This window comes from Mus musculus, chromosome 1 (genome assembly GCF_000001635.26).
Source record: "Mus musculus strain C57BL/6J chromosome 1, GRCm38.p6 C57BL/6J".
NCBI classification, from domain to species: Eukaryota; Metazoa; Chordata; class Mammalia; order Rodentia; family Muridae; genus Mus; species Mus musculus.
This window is the reverse complement of record NC_000067.6, coordinates 193,203,456-193,223,027: the sequence shown is the minus strand read 5'-3', so window position 1 is coordinate 193,223,027 and position 19,572 is coordinate 193,203,456. Positions and strand designations below refer to the sequence as shown.

The following is a 19,572-nucleotide window of genomic DNA, read 5'->3' as shown; positions in this document are numbered from 1 at the left end:
CAATTCATGAAAGGTGAGGGGTGAAAGATGAGGGGTGAAAGGTGAGGGGTGAAAGGGGACAGTGAGGGCAGTAGTTCCACATTTATCTAAAACACATATCTAGGACTGTGAGAAACTTTTGTTTAAGGAGAAGCTGAGGATCTGGAGCTGTGGCTCAGCTGGCAGACTGCTCATCTAGTACTCATGTGGCCCTGGTTTCAATTCCTGGCACCACATAAACTATGTAAGACAGAACACACCTGTAATCCCAGCACTCAGGAAGTAGACACAGAAAGATCAGAAGTTCAGAGTCATCCTCAAATATATATTGAGTTCGAGGCCAGCCTGAGATGCATGCGACCTTGTTAAAAGAAGAGACGGCATAATTACCCACAGCCCCTTCTCAGTGGCAGTGGTCAGGACTGAGAGAGACCCAAAGCCTGGTTCTACTTTGCCTTCTATAAAGCAGTGGATCATTATCAAAACACATTCTCATTTGCCACCTACACTTTACATCAGCTATTTAGTCCTCATTCTGTACCCCCATGATAACATGTCACCCCAATCAAAACACCCAGAGAACATTTGGACCCCTAAGCTATCACCTCCACTGCCCCACAGATTCCCATCTAGGGAGGCAGACCTCTGCCAGCCAGTCTTCCTTTGTCAACACTGGACATACCCAATTGTCTAAGGGTCCTCAGAGGGACTGTGGGACTCAGACATGAGTACACTGTGCCTGGCCCATAGAAGTCTGTGAGTCTCTATCATGAGAGCTCTTCTAACCCTGGATTAACTCACTTTTTCCTGTGTCCTACAGAAACAGCTATGAAGGAAATCTCTGGGATAATTAACGCCCAAGCTTCTCCCAAGGAGGAGTGCGCCCTGGAGATCATCAAAGGCACAGCTCTACGCAAAAGCGAGGTGTACTATGACAAATCGCCTTTGACTCCAATCCTGCTTGGGAACCCAGGAAGGAAGATCATGGAATTTTTTTCATTACGATATTATAATAAGGACATGTTTGTAAGTAACTAGGAACTCCTGAGCCCTGGTGAGTGGTCTTAGAACAGTCCTGCCTGATACTTCTGTAAGCCCTACCCACAAAAGTATCTTTCCAGAGATACACAAATTTTGGGGTACACCTCATCATGAGAAATTCTTGCAACACTTGCACAGTGAAAATGTAATTGTAATAAATGTCACAAACCACTTTGGGGCCTGCAGTTGTGAACTTGATTGTAACTATGGATATAAACACATAGTGGTTGTATCGGCTTTACCTCACACTGAATGAAACAATGATAACTAATGTAACATTAAATATAATAAAGGTAATATCAACTTTGTAAATGCAAAACTAGTAACTATGAATGGAGTTTATTCAACATGATTCCTTTAAGTCTAAACAAATGAAAATGTCTCGCATTCATTTCCTGAGTTGTGGACTGGACATTTTATGAGTTAGAGAAATGGGGTCATCCTCCTTCTGGCAAGCACCCTGTCTGTCTGTCTCGGGGTATTTCAGATGTTCCTCACACTCCACATGATACTTGTTTGGGCATGAACCACACTTGTTTGGGCATGAACCACTGAGGCAACTCAGGAAGTTGAAGCATTTAGAAATACAAGTCACAGACTTAGCCTGCTCTATGCTGCTTAACCTAACAGCTCCTAGAGTTCACTGGGCACCTGTGCATGGCATGAGTATGCTCAAATGAGTATCTGAACTATGGAGAGGAGGGACTGTAGTTCAAATCCTGTCATTCATTTGACAAAAATTCACCAAATACTTGCTGAGCATCATGTGACTACAGTCCAGTGGGAAACAAACACCAGCCATATGACCAGTCCACAACAAGTAAGAGATGGCACCTGTTGGTGGATAATTTCTGTGGCATTTAATAAAATGGGCCAATGGGCCATAGGGTTGGCGCACTGGGTAAAAGTGCTTGCCACTTCTACCATATAAGCACCACAACCTTAGCCTAATACCCTGAAACCACAATAGGAAGAGGAAGATTCAAAAGTTGTTCTAAGGCCCAGCACTTGGAAAACAGAGGCAAGTAGAGCTATGAGTTCAAGGACAGCCTGGTCCACAGAGCAAATTTTAGGGCAACTAGGGGCTATGATGTGTGTGTGTGTGTGTGTGAGTGTGTGCACGCGCGCGCGCACCAGCTTTTAAAATTTAACAGTTTTAAAGGGGTGTAGCTTACAAAAGCATAAGTCAGAAGTGCAGAAGTCCAAACAACTGTGCAGTGTCTGCAGTCAGTTCCCTCCTTCCTCTCCCTGTCACCCCTGGACGGTGCTTCCCATTTGTGGAAGAGACAAAGGAGTAGACTGTTGTAGGACATTCAGGTCAGCCTCCCTGGGCGCTGTGCAGGGTGGTGAATGACGTAAAGTGCTGGGGGAGTGTGAGGATATGCACACTCAGCAAAAATCCAACTCTCCCAAACATGGGCCTTCTCTGGTAAAGGAAGCTTGAGGTAAATTCCATTCTCCTACCTCCGAATCCCAATGCCTAAGCAGAACAATATTTCAGAGCATATCAAAAGTCAGGTGTGGCTGCCATCTGAACATGGGGACGTGAGGATGGTGAGTTGGAAGACAGCTTGAGTAAGAACTTGTGCCAGATTTAAAAGAAGAGGAAGAGGAAGAAGAGGAGAAGGGGGGAACATGGGGAGGGGGAGGAGAAACCGACTAAGCCTGCCAGCCCCAATAAGAGGGAGATGAGAGGATGCATATGGCTGGTCTCTTCTTAGAGGGAGGCCTTGTCTGTGGAGGTGAGCAGGAAGGTTCCAACTACACCTGTGTAGTTAGAAGTGAACCAGAGTAAGGTCTGGGTCCTGACTAGATCATGTACCAATCCACAAGCGCAAAATGCCTACAGCAGCGCACTATGATCTCCATACTCACCCCTGATCTCCTCCCCCTTCCTAACTACCCCATTATGATTATGATGCCTTCATATCTCTCTCTCTCTCTCTCTCTCTCTCTCTCTCTCTCTCTCTCTCTCTCTCTCTCATGAATCAGTGAGTCTCATCAGACTTGCCTACAGAATCCTGAGGAAGATGTTATTTACAGGAGTTTGTGCACCTTACTGGTTATCCCACTTCAAATATCCCACTTATAAAAGAAAATGTTTCTCCCTCCCTTATCAACTATCAAGAATGGTGGAGCCTCATAAGCCCTTCCTCCCTCCATGGCTGGATGCTCTCAGGCCCAGTCTTGGGCATGTCTTGTGTAGGAAATGGCAGCTGCTATGAATTCAAGAGTACCATGGCCATGTTACCACTGAAAGACAGCATCTTACAACATCTCAAGTCTTACTCTGGCTCTTACCATCTTTCTGCCCTCTCTTCTCTGATATTCTCTGGGCAAACAGGGGAGTAACACAAACTCTAGTGTCAGCTTTTTGACCAGTTACAAGTCTCTGCAGTAATCAAGCAGCAACATCACAGATCCGTCAGGATAAACATAGTCATTTAGAAGACAATTCAATAGGTGCATCATATCCACGGAGCAAAACAGCAGCTGTCCATTCCTCACTAGGACCTGTGACCTCCTTAGCCACAAGTCTTTGACAAGTTTACAGAACCAGACATGAATTCCCGTCTGTGGTGTAGGCTCCAAATCCCATCAGAAAGAGATTGCTTACCCAATAACAACAGAATTGACACTGTTGCACCGATCAGACCAAGCTACTAATCCTCATGGAGAGATGAGTATTACCCTTCACAGGGAGGAGACAAGGCACAGAGATTCCTTTTCTTAAGGATAGAGACAAGACTGGACTGAGACAGAATCTGCTTGGAGGTCAGTGAAAACTCTTTTCTTTTCTTTTCTTTTTTATTCTGTTTTTTTCATCTATCTATCTATCTAATCTATCTATCTATCTATCTATCTATCTATCTATTTATTTATTTATTTATTTATTGAGACAGGGTTTCTCTGTGTAGCCCTGGCTGTCCTGGAACTCACTCTGTAGAGCAGGCTGGCCTTGAACTCAGAGATCTGCCTGTCTCTGCCTCCCAAGTGCTGGGATTAAAGGCATGCGCCACCACTGCCCAGCTACTCTTTTCTTTTAAAAGCAATTTCTAGGTGTACTTATTTTATGTAAATGGGTATTTTGCCTACATGTATCATGCACATGTAGTGCCCTCAGGGGCCGGAAGAGGGCATCGGATTCCCTGAAACCAAAGTCACAAATGGTTGTGAGCCATTGTGTCTGTGCTGGGAATCAAACCCAGATCCTCTGCAAAAACAATAAGTGCTCTTCGGTTCCCCAAAACCTCTTATTATTTATTTTACTTTATGTGCATGAGTATTTTGCATACATGTGTGTAGTAGAAAATATTAATATCCTGGCCCAGGGTTTCTTCCCCACCTTTAACCTGGATTATATTATATTCCTGGATGAAAGACACACACAGCCTTTACATTTTTAAATATGCCTTAGGCAGTTGTGATGGTTTGTATATGCTTGACCCAGGGAGTGGCACTGTTTAAAGGTGTGGCCTTGTTGGAGTAGGTATGACACTGTGGGCATGGGCTTAATACCCTCATCCTAGCTGTCTGGAATTCTGCTAGCAGCCTTCAGATGAAGATGTAGAACTCTCAGATTCTCCTGCACCATGCTAACTTGGATGCTGCCAAGCTCCCACCTTGATGATAATGGACTGAACCTCTGAACCTATAAGCCAGCCCCAATTAAATGTTGTCCTTACAAGAGATACCTTGGTCATGATGTCTGTTCACAGCAGGAAAACCCTAAGAGAGCAGCACTAGAGCTGGGCAGCTACCTACCCTCCATGCTGTTAGAATCCATCTTCCTATACTATTTACTACATTTCTTCTGGGCTGCTCTGAACTCCAATTAGCCAGTCAACAGGGCCACATTCTCTGTATTCCTACCCCATGACAGCTCTCTCTCTCCCTCCTGAAAGTTCTTCTTCTTCCATAGCAGCTCCTTCTTCTTCTCTCTCCTTTCCTTGTGGTTCCTCTCTCTAAGCCTGGGAAAACTCAACCCCACGCATGTCTCTTCTGCACAGCTATTAGCTGTCAGCATCTTTATTCACCAATCAGAATTAACTTGGGGGCAGGGTCCCAGGGGCTATGCTCAGACTCCAGGTCTTTGGGGCTGCACTTAAGATTACAGTAGACCATAAAAGACAAAACCCCAACACATGCATGTATGCATGTGCACCACATGCATGCCTAGTGCCTGCAGAGGTCAGAAGAGAGCATCAAATCCCCTGGAATTGGAGTTACAGATGGTTATAAGTTGCTATAGGTGCTGGGAATCTAATGCAGATCCTCTTCAAGTAACAAGTAGGGCTAGAGAGATGGATCAGAGTTTAAGAGCACTGACTGCTCTTCCAGATGTCCTGAGTTCAATTCCCAGAAACCATAGGGTGGCTCACAACCATCTGTAATGGGATCCCATGCCTTCTTCTAGTGTGTCTGAAGACAACTACAGTGTATAGACAGACAGATAGATAGATGATAGATAGATAGATAGATAGATAGATAGATAGATAGATAGATAGATAGTAACAATTATTACCTTAACCACTGAGAAACACTGCCCATCTCTTCAACCCCTTGCTTTATTTTGTTGTTGTGTTTGTTTTGTTGTTTGTTTGAAGCAGAGTCTTGTTATATCTGTCATCCAAGCTGGCCTCTAACTCACCAACCTTTCACCTTTGTCTTCTGAGCCCTAGAAGATGTGCTGCCCCACACCTGACAGAAGAAATCTCTTTCTTAATGAGGCTTTTCCTTAGAATGTAGAAGGAAGGACTCAAAAAGTATGTCTGAGAATGAAGCCATCCACACCCCACAGCTTGCCGTCTTCATTAGCATGCCACTAAAACTCCACCATCTTTATCAGCATGTTTTTTTTTTCTCATAACAGGATACTCTTGTCCAGGAAGATCAATGCTGCAAAGCCCATTTTCAAGTGCTCAACTTTTCAGTGGGAATCACCAAATGACTGTCACTCATGAAGATCTAGAACCTTCAGCATAGGTGTAGATACCTCCCTATGAATTATTGTTCAGGGAAACCCCAAACAACACAGCCTATTCCCATTGCTTATGCTGCCCACCAGAACTGTATCAGAAGGGAAGATTCTGTTGCTGTAGAATGTAGTAGATAGTAAGTACATTCTTGTGTACTAGGCATCAAAATCAAGCCACAAATGATCTAGAAACTTCCTCCCTGCTAGCTAGTTTTCATAGTGCCAGAAGGTGCTATGTACAGAGCTGTGGAGAGAAAACCATCAATGGTCCTGTCCAACTATGGACCCTGCAAGCTACAACACTGACCTGCCAGGCAAGATGTGCCCACCAGTGTAGTGTAGTACTATTATGAAGGTAACCAACCAGTTTCTGATCAGATTTAAAGCCTGGTCCACAGGAGGGAATTCATACCCAGTAATTGTAAAGCTGGTCCAAAGCCCATGGCTGGGGATCTCGTAGACCCTAGCAAGGAACCTACTACTATGGTTTTCTTAAAGGGTAAACCTCCTTCTAAGTACTTATAGCCATAGATTAGTGCTGGTCTCAGCCTTAGTAAGAGGAGCTTCTCTGGAGCAGGTAATGTGTAAAGCAAAGACTCATAACTAGTCAGTGATAGAAATAAGTGACTGATAAATGCTCAGCCTTAAATGGGGCACTTCTATCTCCTCCAAGGCTCAGGGAATACAATGAAAAATGGAGCACACAGTGTAAGAGCCAGAGGATAGGAAAGAGGACTATGAAACGCCATTTTCTGGGCATGACATGGCTACTGCCCTCATTGACTCTGTGGCGGCAGCTGTCTGCCTGGGGCCTGCACAGGACTGGGCCCATCAACATTCAGACGTCATATGGGATGAGTCATAGGTGAACAATTGGATGCTGATGGTTGCTGAGTGGAGGGCAGGTCATTGTCTTTAGTGGTATAGCTTACTTCTGAGTACACCATGCTCAAGTCCAGAGCTCCACACCCATGCCATGTCCATGTGGGCAACCTTGATTAAACTCAGTAGCTCACAAAAATTGTAAAAGGATATGAAAACAGGAGAGAGGCCTGTTGGGAGAGGAGGGACTGTCAGAGAGCTGGAAGAGGGATGAGAGGGAGTTAGGGTGTAATCAAAATGCAGTGTGTGTGTGTGTGTGTGTGTGTGTGTGTGTGTGTACACATATACATGCATTCTGATCCTCCTGCCTCCACCACCATGCACCACCATGTCTTGTGTGTGTGGTGCTGAGGATCAAAACCATAACCTCTTGCATGTCAGACAAGCATCTACCACCTGAACTATATAACCCAACACCTGAGAAGTCCTCTTAAGAGTCTTCACTCGATTCTTAATCTGCTTCCCAGCCCTTTAGCTATCAGTCCCATCTCTCAGTATGGGTGGGTGTGACAGCTTCATCAGTACCAGCCCACAAAATCCCTGTCACAGGACAGGTGCTGCTTGAAGGGACCTGTCCTTGCTAGTTTGTGTTACCACAGGGACTTGTATGTGAGGATGCCAGCTTGCACTTCCCTTGTCACGCATGAAACCCCGATGTTTATCACTCACCTCTCACCTACATTGGTGCAAAAGCTCAGCCTCACTTGGTGGGCTCTAAAAGTAATTTGTTTCCCAATGAAAATATCAGCAAGCAATGCGGCATCTTATTATTATTTCAGAGAAAAGGAAAGCTGAGTCTCACACTGGATGCTTGAGAGAGACATAGGAAGATGGCCTCATGGGCCATGATACTCCCTCCTGATGCTATCTCTCAGAGTCCATCCTCCCTGTTCTTCTTCCCTCATTTATCATACACAGTTAGTGATGATTATACCTTGAGGCCAGCCATATCTTTTAACAAAAAGTTTCTTTGAACAAAAGAATTATGTTAACTATTAAGAAAATAACAACTTCATAAAGGTAACACTTGCTTTGAATAAGAGACCTTTGTGCTGTGGAGTTTGAAGAGGAACTAAGAGGTTAATAGGCCCTCAGAGGCCTTTCCACAATGCTGACCCTTGAGTGAGCCTCCTTCCTTCTCATTGGCTCTCATCTCCCAGGATCAGCATTCCTGGATTTGAATTTTCATCCATGTGACACAGCACAGGACAAAAAATAACCCCCCGGACACTGGGTATGGTAGCACATGTTGGTAATCCTAGCACTTGAGTGGGGGAAAGAGGATCAGGAGTTCAAGGCACTACGGCTACATAAGGAGCTCAAGGCCAGCTTGGCTATGGTGAGAGCTTGTCTCAAAACAAAAGAGGAGGAGGAAAAGGAAGAGGAGGAGAAGGAGAAGGAGGGAGAGGAGGAGGAGAAGGAGGAGGAGAAGGAGAAGAAGCTGGAGGAAGAGAAGGAAGGAACCCCTCAGAGTGGGAGAGGCTGTTCTGACTGACGTTCAGAAGTTCATATCCACAGCACCTGGCCCTTGATGTGGGGCTGTGGTGACATGGAGTATTATGGCACAAGCATGTTAGAGTGAAGCTGCTCACCCACTGTGACAGGACACATAGACGAGACCAGGGACAAGAGGTGCTCTTCAGTCTAGGCATGAGCATCATCTCAACATTGGTCTGTCATGGCCAGAGGGTCAAGAGTTCAAGGTCATCTTTGACTACATAGCAAGTTCAGTTTGGGCTACATATGACCCTGTCCCATGTACCCAGAATGACTTGCTTCCTCCAACGAGGCCCCACCTACTCAAGATTCCAACACGTCCCAAAAAAGCACAAACAGCTGAGGACAGGGTCAACACGAGCCTTTGGGACATTTTATACTCAACTCATAACAAGCTGAGACTTATTTCATAATAGCCACAGGCACAGGGAGACACAGCCAGAGCAGGACACAGTTCTTAGGATGCTAACACGTTCGACACACACCAGCTGTCAGCACATGCTGGGGGCCATGCTGGGACTCAGCCTGACTCCCTCTTCTGAGTAAGTAGTAGGCATCAAAGACCTTATGCATGGGTAGAAAGGGAGTCTGAGGGGGTGACTCACAACTTCCCACCTGGGACAGCGAGCTCTCACCTAACCACCAACCTTTCCCTAGAGCTTCTGGGCCACTGTTCTCCTCAGCTTGACTGCTCTAGGCCACCATCTCAGTCCCACCCCAGCACAGCTGCTACACTTTGAATATGATCCCCAAAGCCCATGTATTAAAACTGCCTCAAGTGTGGCGTGGTTGTGCTCCTTCCTGTAATCCCAGCCCTTAGGAGGGGAAGGAAGGAGGGACTAGTAGCTCAAGGTTGGCCCATGGGTAACTGTTGAGTGAGACCTGTAAGGACATGAGGACATCAGAAAGTCTGTGGCTTTGTAAATAGGTGTTCCTTTTAGCTAAGTCTGGGGTTCATAGCAGAACTCCACATTCCCGTACACCCCAACCCCAAGCCTTCCCTTGTATCAAGAGTTTCACACACTATCAGCACATCCGTCAGAGGCCAATTCACTCTTGGACTCACTCTCTTGTTATATGTTCTGTGAGTCTCAATAAATGTGTGACATGTGTCCACCACTACACCACCATGTGGGGCAGCTTCACCCACCCCAAATCCCCATGTCCCACCCAGGCATGCCTTGCACACACACAACCTGATCTTTTAACTTTGGAGATATTTTTCAAAAATACCTTCTGAGCAAGTCACAGAAGTTAGCAGAGGATGAATCTTGGCAAAGAAGTGTGTATAAACTTTGCTACAATTAGAGCAAAGTATAAAATATTCTAAAAAGCTGAATATTACTACAGTGATAAAAGACTAGATTATAAAGTCTATTTCTCTATGTCTAACAGAAAAAAGGTGTTTTTTTTTTATGTTGATCTACTTTTAAGAGGCGTTTTGGTGGGTAACTATTACTTTATAGTGAGACATGACCTAGATTATTGACATAAATGTTTAGGTAAAACACAAGGTAAAGTTTAAATAAAATTTACCAAAGTCTAACAGCCCTGAGTTCATGCTGTTGACCATGTTGTTATCTTAAAAAACCTTTAGGTCAGGGCTGAAGAGACAACTCAGCTGTTAAGAGCGCTGACTGCTGAGTTTACAAAAAGATAAAGAGAGGAGGGATATGTTCTATGGAGGTGTAGTCAGGTATGGGCAAAGGGGGTGCCTTAGTGGGCCCATGCTGAGGCATCCCTTCCCCCTGAGGGCCCAGCCACACTAAGGTATAGTACAGAATAGAGTTTATTCAGGGCATGGGGAGGGGAGTCAAGAGGGTAGTAGTGGGAGAGAGAGAGAGAGAGAAGACAAGAGAAGGCCAGCCATGAGCAGTAGGGAGAGGGGAGGAAGGGAATAGGGAGAGAGGGGGAAAGGGAATGGGGAGAGGGGGGAAAGAGGCAAGATGACAGAGAGGGAGCAAGGAGACAAGAGCAAGAGAGCAGGAGGGGGGGTAAGCAGCCCCTTCTATAGTGAGTCAGGCATACCTGGCTGTTGCCAGGTAACTGTGGGGCTGAGCTTAGACAAAATGTTAACACTCACTGCTCATCCAAAGGTCCTGAGTTCAATTCCTACAACCACATGGAGGCTCACAACCATCTGTAATGGGATCTGATGCTTTCTTCAGGTGTTTCTGAAGTCAGAACACTCATAAATAAAATAAGTAAATCTTTATTTTAAAAAAGCCCTTTAGGTCATGAAAACAACTATTTTCTTATAGTTGCTGAAGATTCATTAAGAGTTTTCCTCCTGGTTACTCAAAGTCTTTTGTTATCTAGTTTTGGTTTCTCTTGTAAACATCTACAATCAGATTCATAAAAACATGCCAATAAATACTCTACTCTTTAAATATCGTTTTCTGGTAATGCCAGATTTACTTCATAAACATATTGATTTTTTCTTTGACTATCTTTGATAGCAATCAGTATTGCTGTAGAAAAAAATGTTTTTTGGTTCAAAATTATTTCCCCCACCCCTGTAATCTTTTTATTGATTCTTTGTGATTTTCATATCATGCACCCCAGTCCTTCTCATCTCCCCATTCCCTCATATCTGTCCTTTGCCCTTGTAACTTCCCCAAAATAAAGCACTCTCACTGGCACACACAAGCACTCTCGAACACCCACACACACTCACACACACACACACACACACACACACACATGCACGCACACACATGCACATCATAGAAAACATCTCATCACAGAAGCTGTAGTATGTCACTGTGTGTCCCATGTCACCGTGTGTCCCACAGTATATCCCTCTGCCCACACATCTTCACTTGTAAATGTTCATTGCAAGGAGACATTGGTCTGGTTAGAGATCTCTGGCTTCTGCCACACCAGCAATATTGGATCCTCGCTGGGACTCCTCCTAATTATCCTGTTGTTGCCCTGTGTCATGGTGCTCCTGCAGCTTTGGAACAGCAGGACTGGCCCTTTCACGTGTCCCAAACATTCACAGATGAAAATTATGTTGGAGTGGCCCAACTCAGAACCCTGGATCTGGGCCTGGGTGACTGCTGAGCTGGCCAGCCTGCCAACTCTCCCTTATCTGCACCACCAGCACAAGCTCTCAGCACCGCTCCTGCCAGGTCACCCAATGTGTCATCCTACTCTCCTGTTCTTCTGACCTTGTGCCCTCAGGGTCAGCTCATCCACACCCAAATCCAGAGCCAGCTCCACTGCTCTGCCCGGTTAAGGTGAGGGGCTCACTCTCCCAAGTGCTGCAGCCTTCGAGTGGCTGCACCAGCTCTCCCAGTCACACCCTCAGGGCTGGCTCACCTGTGCCTTCCCCATTGGGCCTGCTCCACTGTGTTGCCCTGACAAGGTGCAGGGCCAGCTCTCCCAAGTGATGTAGCTGGTGAGGGACAGGGCCAGCTCACCTGCTCTCATGACCCTAGGGTCAGAGAGAGACCTGCAGACCACCAGAGTAGCCAGTGAGGATCAGGGACAGTTATGCATAGTCCCTAGACATCCATGTGATCCCAGTGGCTGCCCCTGACACTGGCTATGCTGGCTGCGTAGCCATGGATGGAGACATGGCTCTTAGTGGCAGCTGATGTTGGGGCGTCACCATGGTCCCCAAGTAGCAGAGCTGTCCACACACAGCAGGCTACTTCTCTCCACCCTTGAGTCTCCAGTTCCATCTCTCTTCATAATGCTCAAGCTGCTCCACCTCTCTTTCTCTTCCATCTGACCATCACATATTCACACACTGTGGTGGCTCCTGCTGCAGGCTGGCGACGTGGCTGGCAGACCCCTGAGTGACATCTTCTGTCTATACTGCGTGGCATGTTAACAAGTGGGTCTCTTCTGCCCACCTATGCCTTGCACTGGAGGGCAGGTCTGTGTGTAGCATGGTGGTCTGCAGGCAGGTCTCTCTCTGACTTCTTCCTCCCATACAGTGCTGTGTGGTGGTAGTAGGACTCTGTGTGTCTATGGCCTGCTAAAGATGTGGTGCAAAAGGCAGATCTGTAGATGTCTTTCCCTGCCTGCACTGAGTAGCATGGTGGAATGAAGGTCTCTGCCCATCTTCCTCCTCCCACACTTCACTGCCTAGATTTGACTTGACTTGATTTGATTTGATTTGATTTGATTTGATTTGATTTGATTTGATTTTTATGAGTCCTAAGCATAAAACGGCTTTGCCACCAAGCCAGGCATCAAGCTAGGATGCACAAAGGACTGCCATCTGCGCTGCTCCTGACTGATAGAACACCAATACCAGCAAGGATTCTCTTTGCCCATTGCCAGGGGGTGGGTATCAAAATTATTTTTATTTTGCATCTTCCTTTTTAATCTTTGCATCTGTTTTCTGTTTTTTAAAAAAATCAACTAAGGGGCTGGTGCGATGGCTCAGTGGGTAGGAGCGCCCGACTGCTCTTCCAAAGGTCCAGAGTTCAAATCCCAGCAACCACATGGTGGCTCACAACCATCCGTAACAAGATCTGACTCCCTCTTCTGGTGTGTCTGAAGACAGCTACAGTGTACTTGCATATAATAAATAAATAAATCTTAAAAAAAAAAAATCAACTAAAGTACAATTTCTGGCAAAATAACGCTGCCTTAGCATTCAAGAGCTGAGCAGAGAAGCACTCTTCCCGAACGCTGTTGATCCAGTGTGGCTAAGAGGATTTGGTGCTGACTCCATCAATCATACAACCTCACCCACCCACTTTACCCAGGACAGGTACAACAGAGGAACAACAGACCCTCACAACAGGACAGAGGACAGAAATGTTTCCACAGAAAAATCTCGGTCAAAAGTAAGGACCGTGGAAGACACAAGAATCAAAATGGAATCATTTGCGTCAACTTGAACAACAAACAACAAAAGGTAAACAAACTGAGGAGAGACATGGGCTTGCACAGATCACCACAAACTTGTATAAAATGTGATTCCACGTGGGCCTCTGCCTAGCGATTCGGGTTAGCTCCAAACTGACACAAGTGGAAGTCAAGGGGCACAGCCCTCAGTCATGCAAGCGTGAGCAAGCCTAAGAGCTACTACACCTCAGTGCTCTTGGGATCCCTGCAAGGGACATGAGGGAGGCAGACTCACAGAAGAAACACACACCAGTACTTAGTATAGTTCTGCCTGTGCAGGAGCCTCTACCAGGAAAGTCAGCTCCAACCGAATATCTGACCAGTGAATGTACAATGTGCACAAGGGGCTATCTGGGTAGAGAAGTAAGGGAGGCTGAGGGCAAACATGACAAGATTGGTCTGGTTTGTATGGCTTCCCAAGATCATCCTCTGTGCCTGGAAGGAATGGTTTATCCCCAGTACAGGCGATCTGCCTTTTGCACAGAAACTGTAATGTTTAAAGAAAAGGCCTGGGACCAGGAAAGCACACAGTGACTCCACAGAAACTGAGAGTCAAAATAAACTCTCTGAGACGAAGAGAGGGAGAAAAACACCAACGTCGGGGGCTTTTCCTACACCACCCCCAAGCCAGGTTCCAAGTGTGTTAACTCAAAGAGGCGGGTGCAGAAACCATATGTCTATGTGCTTTTACTCTCTTGTGGGCAGAGGGCATTATGGGCAGGCACTGTCACATCTGACTTAGGCAGTACTGACCTCTTGAACACTAGGCAAACATTTGGCCAATTAAACTATATTCTCAGCCAATATACAAATTGATTCTTTTTTTTTCTTTTTTTTTCTTTTCTTAGATATTTTCTTCATTTACATTTCAAATGCTCTCTGGAAAATCCTCTATACCCTCCCCCTGCTCTGCTCCCCAACCCACTCACTCCTGCTTCCTGGCCCTGCCATTCCCCTGTACTGGGGTATATGATCTTCGCAAGATCAAGGGCCTCTCCTCCCATTTTTGGCCGACTAGGCCATCCTCTGCTACATATGCAACTAGAGACACAGCTTGGGGGGGGGGGGTACTGGTTAGTTCATATTGTTGTTCCTCTTATAGGGTTGCAGACCCCTTTAGCTCCTTGGGTACTTTCTCTAGTTCCTTCAAATGGATTCTTAAACTGAAGGCATGCCAAAAAAGTCCTACAACTACCCACACTGTATTACAAACAACAGAGCAAACAATAGGATTCCTGAGTCTCTGCTAGGTGACTGACTAGCATATTTCAAGGCTCCCTTGCTTGGATAGACTTGCAGGGGACAAGAATGAATCCCAAGAATACCACCACACCCAAAGCACAAAGCCTTAACTACCTGCTCTAGCATTGGCCTCCTGCTTGCAGACAGGGGCAGCAGCACCACCCAGTGGCTGTACACAGGTAGGCAGCATCATAGCATATAGACCCTACCGGGAAAGGCTCCACTCCGAGACCATCACTATTCCAACCAGAGCCCATGAAGAGATCATGGTCTGTGGGCCACAGCCAGACAGGAGAGGAAGTGTCAACTCCAATACCTTAATCTGCTCTGATCCAGCCACCCAGGAGATTGGTTTGGAGTTGTGAGAACTTGTCCTGATCAATAACAACCTTTGGTGGCACTCTCAGAAAAGCACTAGGCCTGGCAAAAAGATGAGGGAGAGAATAGAGACAAGTTCTCTGCTGGGAGAAGAAGATGGCTTCTATCCCAAGCCAACCTTGAGGACAACTGGATCTAGGGTATCTATAGGCACATCCCAGGCCACCTGCTCTGCTTCTGACTCTCTAAGAACATGGAATTGTGTTCCTCTGTCAGCATCCCTGTCTTAGTTAGGATTTTATTGCTATGAAGAGACACCGTGACCTAGGCAGCTCTTAGCTTACCGTTTCAGAGGTTCAGTCCATTACCAAAATGATGGGAAGCATGGCGGCATCCAGGCAGATTTGGGGCTGGAGAAGGAGCTGAGAGTTCTACATCTTGATCTGAAGGCAGCCAGGAAGAGACTCCTTTTCCACACTTCATGGAGCTTGAGCGTTAAGAGATGACCTCAAAGCCCACCTACACAGTGACACACTTCCTCCAACAAGGCCACACCTCCTAAAAGTGCCACTTCCTATGGGCTAAACACATTTAAACTACCACATTCCCCTACCCCATCTCCTCTGGTCAAAGTGCTCACCACTCCCACTGACTACCCAACAGTTGTTTGTGTATCTTTTTATCAAGATTCCCAAGCTTTCCCTCATATGACTCCTGCACATACTTCATTAGGAGAAACTTGGAATCTAGAAATCTTTTTTTCCCTATGCAATCATATGGCACACATCTTTTAAAAACCTTAGCTAGCCAGGCAGTGGTGGCACACACCTTTAATCCCAGCACTCGGGAGGCAGAGGCAGGCAGATTTCTGAGTTCGAGGCCAGCCTGGTCTACAGTGTGAGTTCCAGGACAGCCATGGCTACACAGAGAAACCCTGTCTCGAATAACAAGCAAACAAACAAACAGCTAGGGAGCAGGGGAGTGACTCAGATGGTAGAGTACAAAGCCCTGGTTCCATCCCCCATACCACATAAAACCTTCTGTGATGTGCACACCTGTAATCCCATTTTTGAGAGGAGGGGAATCATAAACTCAATTCCTTGGTGATATAGTGAGTTTGATGCTGGACTGGGCCACATGATACCCTGTCTAAAATAAATAAATAAATAAATAAATAAATAAATAAATAAATAAATAATTGAGTTGTGTTAGATGAACTTTAAAAAATACATTTTATCTTTTGTCATCATCCTATGGAGTAAGAGGCTTATGCTTATGAATCTTTCAGGTAACTGCTTTAAAATGCTCTTTTTATCTGTTATGGATACCTTTAAACATTATATCAAGTAAATAGGAACCAAGCACACACACACACATACACACACACACACCTATCATCTATCTACCTGTGTGTGTCATAATGAGACCCATTTCTTTATAAAGTAACTAAAAATTAATTTTTATAAAGTACATCAGGGGCTGGAGAGATGGCTCAGCGGTTAAGGGCACTGACTACTCTTCCAAAAGTCCTGAGTTCAATTCCTAGCAACCACATGGTGGCTCACAACCATCTGTAATGGGATCTGATGCCCTCTTCTGGTATGTCTGAAGACAGCTACAGTGTACTCATATAAATAAAGTAAATAAATAATTTTTTTTTAAAAAGTACATCAGAAAAAATGCACTAGTCTCCTAGGGTAGCTTCTCCCTTGTCACAGAGTTAGAGATCTGAAGGAGGGTGCCTCTCACTATGACTGTTAAGTCACAAACCAATAGTCCCAATTGCAGATGTCACTATAGTGATGTTATATTTGACTGCTGTTTGGTTTTTTTGGTTGGTTGGTTGGTTGGTTGGTTGGTTGGTTAGTTGATTGGCTGGTTGGTTGGTTTTTTGAGACATGGTCTCATGAAGAGCAAGCCGGCCTTGAATTCCCTATGTAGCTAAGGTTGACCTTGAAATATGATCCTCCTTCATCTACCTCCTGGACTCTTGGACCATAGGCCATGTGGTGATCTCAGCTCATGTGGTGTCATCGACTGAAACCAGGACATAATGCATGTTGGACAAGCACTATCAATATCTGTGATGTCCCCCCCAGCCCCTACTGAGTGTACTGGTATCGCTTTAGTAACACCCTAAGGTAGTCAGGCAGTAGGATTTTAGGGCCAAACATGGTGGTGTACACCTACAATCTCTGTAAAATAGGGTCTTCCCCAGACCTGGGGCTAAGCCTACCCTGCCCCAGAGCTACACCCCAGTTCATGTCAACATTATTGATATGACTATTTAGCAGTGGAGGAATCCAAGCAGCAGAGAGGTTGGATACTTTTCTAACTCTGAATGAGCCTTCATGGTCAAGCTAGTTCAGCTTCAAGCTGAAGTAGTCCAACTTCCCAGTTCCCCTTCAGTCTATGTCCCAAGCCGCTCTGTAGAAGACAGCTTTGGGGAGCAAGTGGCAGAGGTGCTCTGTAAAGGAATCCTTCTACACTGTGGACAGTCATCTCCGATCTGAATTTTTGTTCCATTAGAATGTTAAAGTTCATGTTCTGACAGTGTGAATTAAGATTTGTTTGTGTTTGATTTTCCAGTGGTTAATAATTACCAGGAATTGATGCTAGGACACATGACATCTTTCCAATAATAAAGAAATCATTAAACAGCCCTAACAGTGAAAGCTCTGACAACAGGAAACATATTTATAACTTAGTACCAAATTTAAACAAAAAAACACAATGATGGGTAAAAACCCATGTGTAAAAACAAAAGATGGGTAGCTATGGACAGAAACTAAAAAGACAAGAAAGGCAGGGAACTTACTGTTCCTGTCAGGCAGTGGGATTTTTAAGATCTTTTAGGGCCAAACCTGTGGTGTACACCTACAATCTTATTGCTTGGCAGGACCAGAAGTTTAGTTTAAGACCACCTTGATCTTCATGAGATTATCATAAGAGATGTTTTAATGGTGCTATGTTATACTTTTTATAAAACTGAAGAAAGAGCGATTTTGAGTTCTTCCCAGCCAGTTTTCAGTGTGTCTACCCTCTCCCATAGGCTGGCAGTGCAGTATACATCCCCTGTGCTTTAGTGGGTAGGTTCAGAACAACTTCCCTGCGTTGATACCCGTGACAGATCATGCCAAATAAGAACAGATTTGAAAGGTGTATGTCAAAAAGTAGAACAGGCTATGGGGAGGGAGGGACTCCCTCTGGAGTGGGCACCATTTGTGACGTAATCAGGATAGTTTAACCGGGGCTGGACCTATCAGATAAATAGTGACCACACTACTAAATAACTACCTTACTTTAGAGTCCAGGTCTCTAGAATCAGACAGTACTTAAGGAGTCACCTCTGCTGAGTCCTTGGGACTCTGAGCTGAAGCCGTTTGTGAGGGTTCTGACCTCAAAAGTCATAGGAGTAAATGGCTTTTACACGGCAAGGAGTGGAAGCATTTCGTATTTTTATAAAGGATGATTTGCTAACTTGGTAATTTATATAAATCTGTCCATAAGTAAGCAATGTCATTATCTTAGTCTCCAAGTACTGCTTGTTAGTTCAAGCACTACCTAGAAGAAGAGGTGGGAGCTTAGGCTGGGCCCTGAAAAAGTGGGACACTTCCCAGTATAGAAAACAGCCCTTCAGGATGAGGGGAAATTTTAACTCGTGTGCTTTTCTTCCTTGTCACAGAGGAGGGAAGAAAGACACTGAGATGATGCTCTGAAAACTGACAGCAGTGTGTCCTGTGTTGGCTGGAAGGCCTCCTTTTTCAGTCTACCTTAACTTCGCTTTTCTGTCAGTTACTACATATGTGTATACCCATCTATCCATGATAAACCCCTCTCCAGGCCTGAGGATATATCCTGAAGGATGATAAAATTAAAGCTTAGTGTGCCCCCTCTTATCATATTAGGACAAAAAAGTAACTTGCCCTTTGCAATGCTGGATCCTAAGAACAGATCCTGATATAGGTGCACTATGGCAAGCCTTTGGGTCTTCAGCACTGTTGAGCTAAACAGCAGAGAGAGATGCATTAGCTATGCTGATTCAGGACAAGTGCTGTGTCAGGGACACACATGCTACAGTAAACCACAAGGCAGTTGGAGGTGCGGCAAGCAAAGGGGGATTAGATGAGAGCTCTTAAATTATCCCAGTGGCAAAGGTCAATAACAAGGGTGACAGCTGTCCAAGATTAAACAGGCCAGATGCCCTTTCAGAAGCTGTAAGGTGTGTGTGTGTGTGTGTGTGTGTGTACATGCCCACACACATGTGCATGTGTTACTAGATATATACGTGTGTATGTGGCATGCATATGACTGTGTGTGTGAGGTTGCAATGGGCTTTGTACAAGGTTGTGGCTCTGGCTGTAATGTAATTTTTTTTCATGTAGGGTATATGGGCTGGCCTCAGACTCCCTATGCAGCAAGGAATGACCTTGAACTCCTAATCTTCCTGCCTCCACATTCAGAGCTCTGAGATTATATGTATACACCACCATGATCAATTTATGTGGTACTACAGATGAAACTCAGCCTCATGCAAGTTGGATGGATAGTAAATAGTTCTTGATAACAGGCAGTCACCTCACAGAATCTATACAACAAACACAGATCTTGTCTACCGTGAACCCTTCTTATACAGAAAACCGAGATTTTTATGTCTAAATGACACTCCACCAACAAGGCCCACACAGACCCCACAGAGGGCTGAGTGCCTGATCTGCCACAGATGTGGACTGCAACTAGCTCCATGTAGCATAGCAGACAACCTT

General features: G+C 45.3%; 1 protein-coding gene across 4 annotated transcripts in view; it reads left to right on the top strand.

Moving 5' to 3' along the window:
• Positions 1-1,388, top strand: part of Hsd11b1 (hydroxysteroid 11-beta dehydrogenase 1) — a 42,406-nt gene extending 41,018 nt beyond the window's left edge. For 2 of the 4 annotated variants that reach the window (NM_008288.2, NM_001044751.1), the window contains one exon: positions 800-1,388. In NM_008288.2, coding sequence (NP_032314.2) covers positions 800-1,017 — 218 coding nt within the window. In that variant the 3' untranslated portion in view covers positions 1,018-1,388. The remainder of the gene's footprint in view (positions 1-799) is intronic. The other 2 variants (XM_030249832.1, XM_006497228.3) reach the window with 1 other exon arrangement.
• Positions 1,389-19,572: the final 18,184 nt, after the last annotated feature.